Source organism: Lygodium microphyllum, chromosome 21 (assembly GCF_053477565.2).
Source record: "Lygodium microphyllum isolate KBCC chromosome 21, Lygodium_microphyllum_v1.1.10, whole genome shotgun sequence".
Taxonomy (NCBI): Eukaryota; Viridiplantae; Streptophyta; class Polypodiopsida; order Schizaeales; family Lygodiaceae; genus Lygodium; species Lygodium microphyllum.
Window position 1 is genome coordinate 125,413,623 of NC_141155.1, and position 17,143 is coordinate 125,430,765.

At 40.9% G+C, this 17,143-nt stretch overlaps 1 protein-coding gene across 2 annotated transcripts in view; it reads right to left on the reverse strand.

The window, feature by feature from the left end:
* Positions 1 to 17,143, reverse strand: part of LOC148018520 (copper-transporting ATPase PAA2, chloroplastic) — a 124,212-nt gene that overhangs the window by 43,826 nt on the left and 63,243 nt on the right. For both annotated transcript variants that reach the window (XM_087661821.1, XM_087661822.1), the window contains exons 4-8: positions 11,241 to 11,338; positions 11,067 to 11,120; positions 10,845 to 10,931; positions 10,567 to 10,734; positions 8,961 to 9,071 (exon numbers count right to left, since the gene is read on the reverse strand). In XM_087661821.1, the coding sequence (XP_087517947.1) occupies positions 8,961 to 9,071; positions 10,567 to 10,734; positions 10,845 to 10,931; positions 11,067 to 11,120; positions 11,241 to 11,338 (518 nt within the window). The remainder of the gene's footprint in view (positions 1 to 8,960; positions 9,072 to 10,566; positions 10,735 to 10,844; positions 10,932 to 11,066; positions 11,121 to 11,240; positions 11,339 to 17,143) is intronic.

The following is a 17,143-nucleotide window of genomic DNA, read 5'->3' on the forward strand; positions in this document are numbered from 1 at the left end:
TGATGGAGGTGATGATGAGCAGCTTTGGCTAAGATATCCTCCACAAACAAGGTGTGGACAACAAAGCTCTATCACGTGCAATTTGCAAAAATGAGATTAAGGTTGAATGGAGGGCAACAGCATACCTATTTATAGAAAGTTTGGGTACTCAATAGTCTAGAACCTCTCCCCGTTTTAACTCTCTAGAATCACTCCCCATTTTAGGGTTTTTGCATTAATTAAGCATGTTGTGGGTTTGTTTAAGAGGCTAATTAGCATGCAATGCATATTTTAGTTCAACACCCCCTCTCAAGCCCAAAATTGAGCTAGAAAGGAAGGCCAACCCAAATTTTATTTGTTTTTGTTCTTACCCCGAGGTATCCCACCCTAAAGCAGCCAAGGTATCGGACAAAGGGTGCATGACGATTGCTGAGTGGCCTATTGAGACTACAAAGGCAATGGTTATCTTATCAAGGGAGTCCAAGTGGTCACCTAAGAGAGGCTAGAGCATCAGACAAAAGGTGCACGTCGGGTGCCAAGTGGCCTACCAAGTCTATAAAGGCAGATGGAACCACAATGAACTTGTTTTTTCTTTTTTTCTTTTTTGATTGTGGTGGATTAAGTAACTAATAGAAGACTAACAAAAAAGTAACTAACAAAAAAGATGGTCAGGATCCAAGGCCTTCACAAAACAAGCAAGCTATCCCTACCATTACTGGATGTCGATGTCAAAGAAATGGCCTAAGGGTGGGTGAAGCAAATATGGTGGGTATTTAGAGAGGCAAAAGAGATGGGTAAAAGAAAGCTAGACAAGCGAAGCAAGCAAAGGGAGACTCCCTTGGAGAACTACCATAGGATGTCCAAGAATATGGTGGATCCGGAGTCGACCACTCAAAAGACCGAAAAGGGACAAATGCACACATATACATGTTTACAAGAACAAAATGCCATGCATGGGGTAATGCAAGGAAAATGCAATGATGTATACTCACACAAAGTGCAATGCAAGTGGTGCCGCTGGACACAGTGCCCTCGCAAGGGAATTGTTTACTTGTCCAATGTCTTTTCACAATCACATCATCTTGATAGTGCAGATGAGAATACAAGAGTACAAAATATCAAATGTCTAAATCAAAAGACTGTCAAACCATCTTGTCACAACCAAGAGAAAAAAGCCGCCCCTTTCAAGCTGGAAGGGAAAGCTGGAGGGTTGCACCCTCTACCCATCAAGCTGAAGAAGGAGAGGAGGTTATACCCAAGCCCATCCTGGATAGAATATACTACAACACTAGCCGCCGATTGACCACTTTGGTCAATATGTCTGCATAGTTGTCAAATGATGGCACAAACTCTAGGCATATACTACCTAGCTCAACATACTCTCCAATGAAGTGAAAGTGGACTCCCACATGCCACATACATGATGTGATGATCAGATTACCCACCACGAGAGCGACGACCATAGTTGCACTCGTACGTAGTACGAACTGGTTCGTACTATAAGGTTCGTACCGTACGAATTCGTACCAAAAAACAAGCACTTTTTTTTGGGTTTTTTTTTATGTGGTGGTGGTTTGGGTTGTTGACTGTTGTTATTGTGGTGGTGGTGGTGATTTTGTAGCCTTAATATCAACCAAGAAAGAGAGTGGAAGCTTGATTAGACTCCTCATACATGTTTTGTTATGATTTATCCTAGAGCCAAAGGCCATACATAAGGTATTCAAGCAGTTCCAAACGTTTCTAATTGATGTCCCATCATTTTTCACAATATGTTAGTGTCATCAATAAATAAATTCAGCGCCATTTGAGAATCATCAAATAGCTTAATCCTATTGATTTTACCTGCTAATAAAACCAGGCCAGAGGATAGCTTGGCCTAATATACCTTTTGAGAGTACACAAATTAGTGAATGTACCATTGGTAGCTACTTTAGCCTTAGCAATACCAAACAAAACCATAACAAAAGTCATAAATCTTTTATTAAAACCTTTGGTGGTTTGTTTGGTAACTGTTGGTCTTACAGGTCATTTTGACCTCTTGTAGACGTTAATAAAGCATCTCATGTCATTTCATCTCTCTCTCTCTCTCTCAAGCATACATGCCTCTTATTTGTATGATCATTCATGTATGATGTATCCACTCCTATGTATGTACTTGTAAGTTGTAGCGCATGTTGCGTATGCGGCATATGCCATAGAGGTTTTGGCATGATACCCTCAAGCATTCATCTTATATACTCCAATAGCATTGCTATTTAGACTTTAAACATCTGTTCTATCATCTATAGTTCAAAATAATGAAGTTTTTTTTTTTTTGTACTAATATCGTACCACACCTTATAAAATCTTAAGGTACCATTTAGTACCGTGTTTTATCGTGCCGTACCGTACCGTACTTTTCGTACCTGACAACTATGGCGATGACACTCTGGTTATTGCAATAGACAACAGTAGAATAGTTGCATTGCAAATGAAACGCCGCCAATAGACTCCTCAGATAGATGGCCTCGATGATACCATCAAAAAATGCCCAACACTCATCCTCGGCCATGAAAGCCACCACCGTCTCCTGTTTGCTGCTTGACAAAGAAATGGGAACCATACCAAAGGTGAAGAGGTAGTTTCCGTGGGAACACCGGGTGTCACGGTCTCCTACCCAATTTGAATCAATGTAACCCTACAAACATAGACCGAAACCATATGTCAAACAATAAGCATAGGTATACTAAATATATCTCAAACCACACAAACAAGCAATCCAATGTGACATGCAAGGAGCAATGAAATACTGATTAAGCAAACTCACTGTGGCCTAGTATGAATCAACCAAAGAAGTTTCCCTACTATGGATCTATAAGTGTTCTCATCAAAGGGCTATCCTTGGGTATCTTTAGAAAAGTGGACAGTGGGATTAAGTGTTATGGCTACAAGCCGTGTCTGATTGGAGCAATAATATTCCACTAGCTAAAAAGCGTACTTCTACTAAGGCACAAAATACATTCCCCAAAACAAACTACCTCCATCCCCAAGAAATAAGACAACAAACTAAGGTCTGTCATCTCAAAGTGGCACAAAGCTTGGCATTGATTTATGCTATGGCAACAGAATCAGAGCTAGTAATCAGCAAATCATCGACATAAAGCAAGATATAGCAGACCCCCTCTGAAGTGATATGTACATATAAGTTCAGGTCATAAGGGGTAAAATGGTATCCATGAGGTTGAAGTAAATCATCCATACTCTAGAACCAAGAACGCAATACTTGTTTCAACCCATAAAAAGCCTTCCACAAGCAAAAGACCTTATCTTTCTAGTCAGCAAAAGAAAACCTAAGTGTTTACTCCACATAGACATTCTCCTCCAGATAATTGTTTAGAAAGGCATTGTTGACGTCCATTTGATAGATAGCCAACCATGGTGAGTGGCAAGCGCAACTAACAAACGCAATGATGTCAATTGCATACTAGGAGCAAAGGTCTCTTCATAGTCAATGCCTTGCTTCTGTCAAGACCCTTGCACTACAAGGCGAGCCTTGTATTTGTCTAAAGTTTTATTAGCTTTTAGCTTGGTCCTAAAAATCCACTTGGTCCCTTTGACTTTCTTGTGACTCGAACAATCCACCAAGGTCCAAGTTTCAATTCAATCAATACTCTCTAGCTTCTTTTCCATGGGCTCTCGCCATTGGCCGTACTGAAGGGCCTCCTGCCAACTATCTGGCTCGGAATACACTATGTAATCATCTCTAAACACCGATATGAAAGATGCTTGAGATGCAGCCCAGGCAAATGTTCTAGGGTCCCTCTGGAGTGGAATCTGGTGAAAGGATCCCTGAATCCCACATGATCTACTAGTACCACTGAAGTGATGGGTCTCACAAAAGGGGCTTGAAAGCGGAAGAATCTTAGATCAAGAGCAGGAAGAAGGCTTGGCTCAATAGGCACTATCTTTGATGGTGTAGGATTAGGAATCGGCTCAAAGTAGTCCCGTGCATAAACTGCACTATATTCCTCTCATTAGAAACTACATCACTCATAAACAATCACCTTGTTCATCCGAGGATCAAACAAACGGTAGGCTTTCACTTTAGAGGAGTAACCTATGAAGATTGAACAAATGGTAGGCTTTCACTTCAAAGTAACCTATGAAGATCAAGAGATCAGCTCAAGGAGTGAACTTTTCTATATAATCATCAAAAGTGTACATGTAGACACGACACCGTAAGACTCTAAAGTGGGACACTACAAGCTAATCGCCAAAGAATGCCTCGTAGGGAGTCCGCTGAGGAACAGCCACGTATTGGGCATCAATTCAGGATGTATACCGTGGTGTTAGCAACCATGACCCATAGATGATCAGGGAGCTCTGCTACTAGTAGCATAGAGCAGGCCATGTTCATGACTGTCCGATTTCCGCGCTCTATGACTCCATTCTGTGAGGGGGAGTTGATAGAGGTGAGCTGGTGGGAGATCCCATGAGCTTGTAGAAACTCTGAGAACTCGTGGGAGGTAAACTCACCACTGCTATCACACCTCATGCAACCAACACAACATCCAGTCTAGTTATGAACCAATAGGACCCTAGCAGAAAAACATATAAAAGCATCTAACTTGTACACCCACATGTATCAAGAGAAATCATCCACAATCAAAAAGAAATAGAGCATGCTATTTAAGGTAGCAATGGGTGTTGATCCACAAAGATCAACATAAATCAATCTAAAAGGAGTCTCGGCTCTATGAGTGGACTACTAAGGAAATGGAATACAGTGCTACTTCCCGAGCTGATATGCTTTACAGACATCGTGTGATAGCATCCGGCGTGGAAGGCCTTTCACCATCTGTTGGCGTGATAACTCACAAAGAGAATCATACTCGAGATGTCCTAAGCAAAAATGCCAAAGATGCTCAACACTCGAAGGGTCCCGTGTGGTAGTGAAAGCCTGAAAGCGATGGAATGCAGAGTTCTCAACTATCAGCTCAGAAAGAAAATGAGTCATGGTATAGATCACTAGGTTGTGCCTCACCATGAGCAATCACCAAACCAATCCGAGAGTCTATGACCTCAACTATGGTCAATGTAAAGAGAGCTGTTCGCAACAACCGGCAAAGATATTGGGCAAACAACAAGTTCACCCCAAGCTAGCGGGACATAATAGACATCGTCCAGCATACAGCAATGCCAGCCCTTGTCCATGGGAAAACCAACACAACTATGAGTCTAAATCTTAACAGAAGAGATGTTCCCAACACAAACTCTCCCAACTACAAGGGCTTGAGAGATGAAAATGTCCTTGATGTTGGTCGTATGATGTGTAGCTCCACTATCCACAATCCATGTAGGTGCTGATGTACTCAGTTGTGACAAATGGGCCTTCACAATGACCTCTTCGAGAGGCAACTCGCAAATGTGAACGAGACTCGCATCCTAAAAGGCCTCTAAAGAAATGATATGGGCCTCAGCAGACCAATGAACAAACTCTCTGGTGGCGTTGAGAACGTTGTCGATTGTGATGACTGGTGGCAATGTGAATCTAACCTCTCCACTACCCCTACGATTGGTTGCCACCACCCTACCTCTCCTGCCAGGAGTTGCTCGACTAAGGAGCGGGGCTCCAAGACTTGGGTTTCGACTATGTGCCTCTAGCCTTTGATCAACACTCATCAACAAAATATACAATCTTTTGACAATATTGACAATACCCTTTTTTTTTAAGATACATTCTGCCACCCACGTTTGAGAGATCACTAGGTCTTGGATCTCACTAGATTATTTTGAGTCTAAGTGGAATTTTGAGATTTCTTGCCTTCCCTTGCTGTCCCTTCTAGAAAGCAGTAACAAGAGCTCCCTCTACAGGAGATGCCCCATGAAACTAATCGAACAACCAAGTGTAACATAGTAGCTGACACTCAAATTCATAGAACATGGGCATAGTGAGCTTGAGATCAATTGCTACACAAAGTCAAAATACTTCCTTGGCAGCTTGTTTAGCAACAACGTGACCTGATCATCATGGGACTTAGGAGCCCATATATCCCAAGCCACATAGTAGTCAATCAAGTGTTCCCAACGCTCACACATTAAATCAAAGTGCTAAAGTCAGGAATGAAACTCAAGCAATAAGCCCTCCATCAACTCAACAATAGCAGAGGCATTCCTAGCCTTCCATGAGTAGACAACCTCATATGAAACAAGTGTGGAATCATGTTGGAGTTTCAACCCCTACACAATATCCCATAGGTTCTAAGAGTCAAGGATATGTCTCATCAGATTTGACAAAGTAGCACAGTTAGACCCATTAAAACGAGTCTTATAATTAAATGTATACTTGGCTCATGAGAACAAAGAACCATGAGGTGTTTGAGAAGATAGGTACAATTAGTGTGTGTAAGGTGATGGAGGTGGAGAAGTAAAGAAATGGGAGGAGAAGGGTAGACAAAAATAGGCTGTGGGTATCCAATGAGTACTGATTGATGCAGAGACACTAGAATATGAATGTTTTCATAAGGTGTCAATGGAGGTAAAGGCACTGGGATACATAAGCGTTGTCCAAATGTCCGTCGAGACACTATTGAATGAGCAGGTGGGCCACTAGGTAAGCCATAGAGGCAAACTCTGGTACCAAATGCTCCACACTTGAAGCTATCTCTAGGAGGGTATAGCCCGAAAGTGTGTGTGTGCAAAGACAAGCCTCCATGATGGATACACCACCTGGATAAGAGAAAGGAGAGGTCCTAAAGGCTATGCCTAAGTGTAAAGAACCCTCCTATGGTTTGTAAAGTGTAATAAGGTGCACTTAATGGAGACGGAAAGGAATCTGCAGCAAAAGATGAGGGAGGGATGGATGGGAGACTAAATGGATTTGTATTTCGTGTAGTAGTGGGAAATGAGTTAGGTTTCTTTTGTCCATTAAATGCAAATGATAAAAAAGATGATTCATCAAAATCAAATTGACCATGAGATGTAAAAGCAAAAGGAAAATTTGGAGAAGCACGCACCAAAGAATCTTGCATCTTTTGCTTACCTTTTCTTAAGTTCAAATGGAGAAATCTATCTTTTTCAGGGCTTATAAACCAATACTTGGTTTGAAGAGTTCCTTCATCTTGAGTTTCACCAAAATCTTGCGGAAAAGAAGAAGTAGATGCAAAAGAATGAGAAGTATGAAACTACATACCTGGCATAGGAGAATAAAAGAGATGTATGGAATATGTAAGTTTGTACTTCATGCCCATATCCACAACCGGATTATGAGTCCCTTATGGAATTTCTGTCCTTCTAGCAAAATAATTAGACTGGTGTACTAAATCTAAAGGGGAAAACTCAGATTTACCTTCATTCTTCTTTTGAGCCCAATGCATTAAGATAAGATTATACTTGGCTTGTGTAATCTTGTAAGGTCAAGGGACTCCATGGTAATCCAATGACTCACCAGCTATGTTGGATCTTTGTAGAGCAGGCTGTGTTACCCACTCTGGCTCGAAAATCGCTTGGCTAACAGCAGCAAGCAAAGGGCTGGAAACAGTCACGAATAGTGTGGAATGGCTAGATAGCAAGCGCCTGACGATGGAGGGTGATGACGAGCAACTCCAACTAAGATATCCTCCGTGAACAGGGTGTGGACAGCAAAGCTCTGTGACGTGCAATCTATAAAAACGAGATTAAGGCTGGCAGCATGCCTATTTATAGAAAGTTTGGGTCGTCAACAGTCTCGAACCTCTCCCCATTTTAACTCTCAAACCACCACTCTCCGTTTTAGGGTTTTTACATTTATTAAGCATATTTTGGAGCTGTTTAAGAGGCTAATCAGCATGTAATGCATATTTTAGGTCAACAGCCTGGCAATCAAGAGTTGGTTGGCCCAGATGCAATAGGGTGCAGTCTATAATCATTGCCCATAGCAACGCTTGGAGACTCTAATGCATTGTCTTTCATCATGTGAGGCAACCTACCTTGTGTGGAGAGGAGTCTATCATCTATCTATCGTGTTGTGCATAGCCTAGGATGTGTTCCTTGGGGAGCCTTCCATTGGCAATCGATTAGGCAAGGCTACCATCTACAATATTAGGCACAGATGCATGGCATGATCTTCATCATGGAGGTAGGCTTTTATGTTGTGGTTGGCCTGGACGCCTTGCCACCCCAACTCACTTGGGGTGGCCATGGCTTTTTTTTCATGATACAGGCGGGCAGCCCTACGTGGGGATACATTTGAGCAACACTGGCATAGCTGAATCCTAAGGATCAACCACAGCTTCCCAAGTGCTTGGAGCTGACAATGTTCTCTGCATGATTCCTGGAACATATTCTAATATCCCCATTGATCCATGGATACAATTTGTAGAAAGACTTCCACACTCTTACACATACTTGTCACTACTTTTAAAGGGCAATCTTACCAGATGGCATGCAGATTGTGAGACAATGGTGTGGTTATAGGTATATATTTGCTGTTTGTATGTAAGATTTCTGCCTGTGACCTTAACAGCTATTAATTCGTTCATTTGCATTAAGACAACCTGGATCCTGCAATTAAAGCACCTTAACGGTATTGAGCAAGTGATGGTTATTTGAATAGAAATGCATGAGACACATGTACAGCCCATGTGCACAACCTAAACTGCTTATTTTTCTGCATTTTCACTCTAAGCTTCCAGTATGCATCACTTAAAATCAAAGCTCCAGGGACAACCAAATATGATTCTTCAGATCCCATTAAATGGGGTGACCATGAGTTTTTTTGAATACTGGTATCTTCTGACTATCAAAATATGGGTCCCTATACAACTCTGCGTGGTGCATACTCAGTCATTAGAGATTTTGGCACTATTACAACAAAATGAACTAATTTGCCTCAGTTTGACAAAAAGGTTGTCAGCTTGCCAAAACCAGACACAAAACAGCATCCTCCTTCTTTGGTGTTGGTCAGCTTTAATCAATCAACATGGTACTAGCAGCTTTAATTCTTTAATGTGGTTGTAACTCACCCAGTTTACAGTTCCAGCTGAAACAGAAGCACCCTTTATCTTGGATACTGGCAGTGGCTCACCAGTAAGCATGGACTCATCAACAGCACTTCTTCCTGCAACAACAGTACCCTGGCAAAATAGTGTACCTTCAATTTTCGGCCTTGAGGCATGCATTTTCTTTGTACAACACTATATGTGCATACATACATGCAAACAGATACGTAGCTACACACACACATATATATGCATTACAGATATGTGTAGGTATATACCCATACAAATGTATGTATACATGTGTAGATCAACCGTATGGATATGGATCTGTATGTATGTGTAGGAACATATGCATACAGGTATGTGCCTACAATCACACAGGTCCATAAATGCAGACAGATACAAATGCATACATATGTAAAATTATTCATTAAATGTGTGGCTGTTATATTAGGCTGAGTGTACAACTTCAATAGATGAATCAGGTGACATCACATGTAAGCTCAACACACTCCGCTCCCTTTGGCTGGGTAGGATATATTGCACATGGGCAAAATCATGACCATGGGACCATATGGTGTAAGGATCTGCCTCCCAATAGGGACATATTCACTGCTTACGAGGTTGTTTATAGAAAAGGCCACATCCAAGACAATAGGTTTAAGTGTGTTTGTATTCCCAACACCCCCTCAAACACAACTCTGTAAGCCAACTGTGTATGCCATAACTCTTCCTAATGTGCTTTAATTACACCAAACATGATTCCCATGAGGAAAGTAGCATCAAGGCAGCAAGGAACAACAGCAATCTTAACTGCAAAAGGAATGTGTAGACCCTTCTGCAAAAACTAACTAGATGCTCCTGGCATTTGTATGCAATCACAGCAATTTGATAACTTAGATTGAAGCTAGATGGAAAAGATGACTTCAGACTAAAGAGCTTCATAACAATGATTATGTACATGATGAACTGTGAGTGTGATTTCATTAGTTCACAATAAGGTAAGAGATGAAGAAGACAGGAAATGAGGTATAGTTATCCACCACTAGTAAAAAGATATAAAGGGCAATTGACAGGAGGTATGTGATGAACCCAAAATGTAAGTTCAAAGATGATGGAGAAGGAAGGTGCAAGGTCACTTATCAGTAGGATCTGTTCCACATCGCATGTCTGGCAGTACTTGCCAGCTGCTCTGATTTGTCACAATAATAACATCTTAAGACTTGGCATTGCTTGAGTCATTACCCTTGAAACACAACTTGATGATAAAAATAGTGCACTCTAAATGCCCAGCCCCATGTCCATGTTCCTTAAACTATGTTCTTGGAGATGGACCTATTTCAAGAAATGCCTACAATCACCATCTTTTTGTATACAGAGATGCATAAAAATCTGGTGACCTAGTTCCCTTATACATGTAAAGACTAAAAATAGCTCTTCTCACATACAAAAACTCAGTGACAATGTGATGTTCAGTTTATGACTGATGTGCCATGCCACAAGTCTTATCAGTTACATAATCTCATTGCATTTTATCAACCAGAATGAATACGTGAAACAGCAATGGGATTAATGCAACAACACTGGAATGATACTTCAGGGAAGTAGCATGTATGAGGTAGATGCTTACATCCACAGGGATAGTCTCGCCCGGCAGTACAAGTACACAGTCACCTGGCCGAATTTGATTTGTTGGAACCTTGACAGTTATAGCATGCTCTGAGAGCAAACTATCTGATTGATCAATACCATCACCATCCTCCGGAATGACTAGACGTGATTCAGAAGGTACTAGAGACTGAAATTCGGTTGCAAAGTTTGGATAAGTTTATCGAACTTTATCTTAATATTCGTAAGGTTGAATGTACAAGCCAAAAGTTTGAACACTATTCTTATTAGAAAACTCACAAGAAGATCATGCATGTCACTTGATGCTTGCGCTCGTGCAAACTCTTCAAGAGCTCTTCCCAGTAATACAAATGCAAGAAGCATTACCTGTACTTAAAAAGTTAGAATAAAGAATGAATAAAAACCAAATGTACACTAGAATGTTCAAATAGCAAGTAGCTCAGAACTCTGGTACGAAACCCAGAATTTTTTAGATATGGCAAAGCAATACCAACATCGCACCGGTTCATCGAAAAAAGAAGCATCCCAATGGAGACCAGGGTTGAATAAAGACACCTGTTCAAAAGGATGGTACACCTCTTAGCTCAGCAACTCATGGAGTGAACTTGGCTGGAATCACAAGGCATAAGAAAGTAGGTTTAAGATATAGCCATACATGAAAGGATGCATACTTACAGCACTGATTGAAAATGCTGCAACCGCACCAAAACCAACAAGGCTATTCATGTTTGGAGATCGTTTATAGAGAGCCCTTGCCCCATCTAATAATAGTTCTGAGACCAGAAAAGAAAAAATATATATATCTTATTGTGAGTAACACAAAACCATTCCATGACTATTTCTATAGCATGTTCAGCATGCTATGTTGCAGAGTTTGAGAACACTGAAGTTCAGACATTACAATATCTTACTTTAATCATTCACAATTCAAGAATTGGACACATTCTACTAATAGATGCTGCAGAAATGAAGAGAGACTCAATAATATCATTAAGCATGTCCATCCCAAGCTACATTCTGTTCTTACCTTATGGCAGCTGGCCTCATCCCATAAAATTAAGCCGAGTCTGAAGAAACAGTAAAAAAGTAAGACACAAGTAGAAAATGGTTTTTCCCAAGAATCAAGAATGCCAGCATGCAACATATCCAAGGGACGGAAGATGCAATGCACAATGGCAGAGTCTCCTGTAAACAGCAGCAAATCTGAAAATCTTAGGTCTAGAATCAGGATTTGAGAAAGTAAATGGTCTGAATGGAATAGGGGGATTTGGCATACAAAAGTTTGGATAATTGTGCCAGATTCCTTGCCCCGGTCATGCAGCCTGTCCAGTCCAAGCAGCCTACTCATACCTACATTTGACAATATCTGCTCCATACCTGCTCGCCACCTGTGTGCTGATGAATCTGCTCCATTCCTCGTGCCTGACAGTCCTGACATCTTCCACCTACAACATTTCATGAAATCCAACTCTGTTGACAGTCCTATTTCAGCCTGACGGTCCTTTTTGCCCAATCATCAAAGCGGTTTATATTTTTAAACATCCTGACACTTTCCAGGCTGAAAACATCATTAGTTATTAACCTTAATCAATCTTTGAGTCCTACAACTGTTCATGTGCAGCCTCTCCACACGTACAAAATTGGGGGATTTTTGTAGCAAACCTCAATTTCCACTCAATTTCTTCAAAAATTTTAGGGCTTTTGTCCAAAACCCCCAAATTTCACCAATATTTTGGGGATTTTACGTTCTATGCTCCATATGGCCCAATTTCATGTCAAAAATTTGAGGCCTTTGACATTCAAGCCCAAATTTCATCACATATCATCAAACAAATTTGAGGCTTTTGTGGAATTTGTCCGAATTAATCAACATTGAGGCAAATTTCATCCTATGCATGGACATTCAGAGACATCTCATCCTTATCGATTGCAAATTTTTCTTCAACATCATCACTTGTGCACAAAATTCTAAGATTTTTGAGCTTTTCCTTGCTTTTTCATATTTCCATACCTACACGTACACATTTGGCAACTACTATTGTGAAACTTCAGTTGTACATAACAAGCAACGGCTGGCCAAAATGACTTGCTAAATCCAACAAATTGTATGGCACAAATTATACAATGTGGTCTTAAATGATGAAGCATGTTTTGGTTGCCAAACGACTTTGGGGTTAAATATCTTGTTCACATATTAGGCATGCAAGCCTTGTTGCACAAAAGGTTGCACATTCATCTAGTTCATCCACTATCACAAGTGGGTCTTTCACTCTAGCTCCTACTGCACCTCCCACTATTGATCAATTGAGATGGGATGGGAGAGATGCCCAAGCACATGCTTTGATTGCTCTATCATGCAAGAGACAAGTTATTCCACACATTCGGTCATGCACAACGGCCAAAGATGCTTGGGATAAACTTGCTTCATTGTATCACGTGTGCAATGAGGCTCATTTAGCCTATTTGCGCAAATAGCTTGAGATGGAGCACATGATTGAGGGTGATTCAATGGATACCTAGATTACACATGTGAAGGACATAATGCAGCAGCTTGCAAAACTTGATGAGATTATTCCCGATGCTTCACTGTTGGGTGTAAAGTCCCTTAATCTCCGTGTGTATAAACTTATACGAGTGTGAACACACCCTTATTTATACCCTATAAATACATTTTATTCTTTGTGTACCGGGACTGGCTGGTACACTCATCTTGGGATTCTCTCACTCTCACTCTCAACACTCCTCCTACGCCATTTCTCACTCCCATTCCATTGCACACTCATCCCAACAAACTGGTATCAGAGCTGCGGCCTGCAGCAAGAGTGTGCATGCTTCCCTAGGACAATGTGGGTCAGTTCAGCGTGCGCGCACAAAGGAATCAAGTTATTCACCTTTCAGTCAGTCCAAGGGGCAGCAGCTATTCGTCTTGACCAAGCAACAAGTCAGGTTAGTCAATCGCAACTTTTCTAGGCCAGCGTGGCAGCAAGAATGGGCAGCGATCGACAGGTCAGTGTTGACCAGACAACAATGTTTCCAGGCAAGCAACAGCCTAGCGGAGACCAAGGGACAGCAGGCAACTGCTCACACCAAGTCAACGGCTACTTTTCCATCACGTTTCGAGCAGATTTTCTTCTTTTTTTTTTTAATTTCTGCAAGCAGACCCCTTGCTCACTGACAAGGGTTCGCACGTGTAAGCACAGTTCTCAAAATTGTGCATATTTGTGCCCAAAAATTTGGGGCTTTTCCCAAATTTGATGTTGTTCATGCATAACAGACTACAGTGACATTGGACCTGGAAATTGCAGAAATTGTGCACATTTGCCTTGATCTGAATTTTTGACATTGGTGCACATTTGGACCCAAGGGCTTTTGCAAAATTTTGCTAAATTTTGCTAAATTTGCCTATTTTATGCTCTCAAGAACATGTATTAATGCAATTGGGGCAGATTGCTCAGTGAAATTTTGGGGCTTTTGCTGAAATTTGTGAATTTTGGCAAATTTGATGTGTGAAATGCACATTGGGAACATTGCTAAAGCAATCTTGGTGCAAGTTTATTATCTCCCACTTGTGAGATTTTGAAGAAATTGCAAAGAACTTTGGTATTTTTTGTGTATCAGAAGTACTTTGGGACACATATGTATCCAGTACACATGTTAGGCAGCTCCTATTGAGTTGATGTATTGCAGAATATTCATGCTGCAGCAATCTTAGTGATCGTTTGCAAATCTGGGATTGTTGCAAAAGTATTTTTGGTGATATTGCTAAAGTGGGAGTCACCTTGCAGTGGTGTATACATGGATTGTATGCTAAAATCTCAGTTATATTGATGAACGTCAACCTTTCTACTGCTGTACATGTATTTGGATCAAATCTTGCTCTTATTTCTTGAAATTTTAGGCTGAAACTAGCTGAATATTCAACCTGTTATTTACTATCATAAAATATAGCATTGGTACTTTGCACTTTGCTGAATAATGGCCACTAATGCTTCTAGCAGCAGTGACACTAAATCCCTTCTTGAAATCAAGAGGTTTGATGGCACTGGCTTTGATCTATGGAAAGACAAGATGCAAGGCATCTTGTTTCTCAAGGACTGTGATGATACTCTCTTGGAAACCAAACCTACGGCTATAACAGATGAGGCTTGGGCTAGACTCAACAAAAAGGCCATTGCATACATTAAAATGGTTGTGTCTGATGATATACTTACAAACATTAAGCATCTTGATACGGCTTACGCCATATGAAAAAAGTTGATAGACAATTATGAGAATACAACTCCAGTGAATCTGAAACCAACCTGCCTTCTTGGAATGGGTGGTGATAACCTGATTTAAGAGTTAATTACAGCAAGAAATAAATGCACATAAAATGAAATACACACTTTACCATAACATTGTTGGACAGTAAACACCCTGTTGGCCCCAAAATTGGCGCCCCTTGCAGTATTATTGGAAGGAGTACAACTTGAGATTCTTCGATCTCCTCCTGCTAACCAATTGCTCTTGCTGTCACAAATGACCAGCAAGACTTTTGGGTCATTTGCCCCTTGATTCACCCAAGACTTCTTCTCCAATTTGACCCTTGGCTGGCCAAATGCTGCCCCAAATCAATTTAGGATGGGCTGGCTCCTGAATTCCCTTGATAATCTTCAATTATCAGCTACTGATTTCAGTCCCTTGAGCATTCAATCTCTGGCATGGATCCCAAGGTGGCTGCTAAACCCTACTTTCTGCTATAAATTAGGGTCTACTGCAGAAATTACAGATCGGCCCACCAAAAATGGCTGAATTCTCCTCCAAATGGCTGAGAATTGCTGAGAATGGCTGAGCATAGGCTGAAGGAGATGAGAGAATGTTGTAAAGAGAGAAAATTTTGAGATTTGTCGCGAAGAACTGATCAAAATCAGTTGTTGCCCTGCTGTACCAACCCCAAATGCACCAACAACAATAGAAGTATCAGAGACTGTGATCTTTCTTCACGAGAAAGTGCATTAGCAGCAATTGTCAACTTCCCAAGGTCAAGAATATGCAATCTCCATCACCAAAATGGTCTCCAATGGCTAGGAATTGGCCCCAACAGCTGGCAGCAATAGTCCAACACCTCTTTCCAACAGCTCCAAAATGAAAAAACAAGATTTTACTCTCCCTTCAGCCCTATTTAGCCTTTCCTCCACTTGCATGGGAAAGTTTTGCCAAGTGGCAGCTTTCTTAATCCATTTTCAGCAATTTCCAGCCATTTAATTAATTTTCAGAATTAATTAATTCTGAAAATTAATTCAGCCCTTAATCCATGCCCAAAAAATTGACCTTGCCCATCCAAAAATTAATTGGCTAGGCCATTTGCAACCCAAAGCGATCCCATGCATTAATTGGCCCTTGGACAAGCATTAATTCATTAATTAATGCCTAGTCGCTAGTGTCACCACTGACACTTAATGGCCAATTAATGGTCCTAGGGGCAAACTGACACTAAAATTCACCTAGAATCTAGCAAGTGTAACTTGTTACAACTTTTGCCTTTGACACCCATCTTTTTCACAGGGTCCTTCGGCCTTCAACTGTGAAAAAGTAGCTTGCATCTCACATGTGCAACACATGTGCATCTTTTAAGTGCACACTTTAATCAAATGTCAATTAAACATAAGCAAAGCATCAAATTTTCACGTCCTCGTGACAGAATCAAGTGCATCTCATGTGCAAGCTTGTGAACATGGAGTTGGATGAGTGAAGAGTCTAAGCCAGCATCTGAATATTTAAGTGCTTTCACAGGGATTTTGAGTCAATTACAAGACTCTAGTTTGCAACCCTTCAATGATAAATTGAAGGCTATTTTCTTGTTGATGACTTTGCCTGATAGCTGGGAGTCTCTGGTTGTTTCACTAAGCAACAACCCTGCTTTAAATTTTGAGGGTGTTAAGGGCTCTATTCTCAATGAGGAGATTAGAAGAAAGTCCACTGGAGAAAGCAGTGGTTCAACCTATCATCTTAGAGGCAAGTCAGAGAAGCGAGATAATGCAAGAAATAAAGACAAAAGCAAGAGTAAAAGAAAGAGCAAACAGTAGGATGTTCCTTGCTATCAATGCGGGCATAAAGTGCATAAAACCCCAATTGTCAATACTATAAGAAAGAGCAAAAAAAAAAAGAAATGGCAAGGAAAGAAAAAGAAGGGTGACGAGAAAGATAATGACAGCTCTTCCTCAAAAGAAGTTGCAAAGGCAAATGTTGCATCTAGTATGGTCATTGAAGAACTCTCTGACACTGGAGAGATACTTGTTGGAGTCTGATGCATTGATGTAGATGTTATGGCAACAGCAAATAATATGCACATCACCAAAAAGGAGGTAATTGATGCTTTACTTTCAGCTCATGATGGGCTATCCCAATCATGGATAGTGGACAGTGGTGCCTCTTGTCATGTTACTCCCTCTTTGCAATCATTTTCAGAATACACTCAAGTTGCCTAGGCAAGGTTTACTTGGGCAACAACTATGCATGTGAGATAGAAGGTGTAGGTGCCATCCACTTGGCCCTTGAAAACGGCCAAGAGCTAATTTTACAGAATGTCAAATATGTAC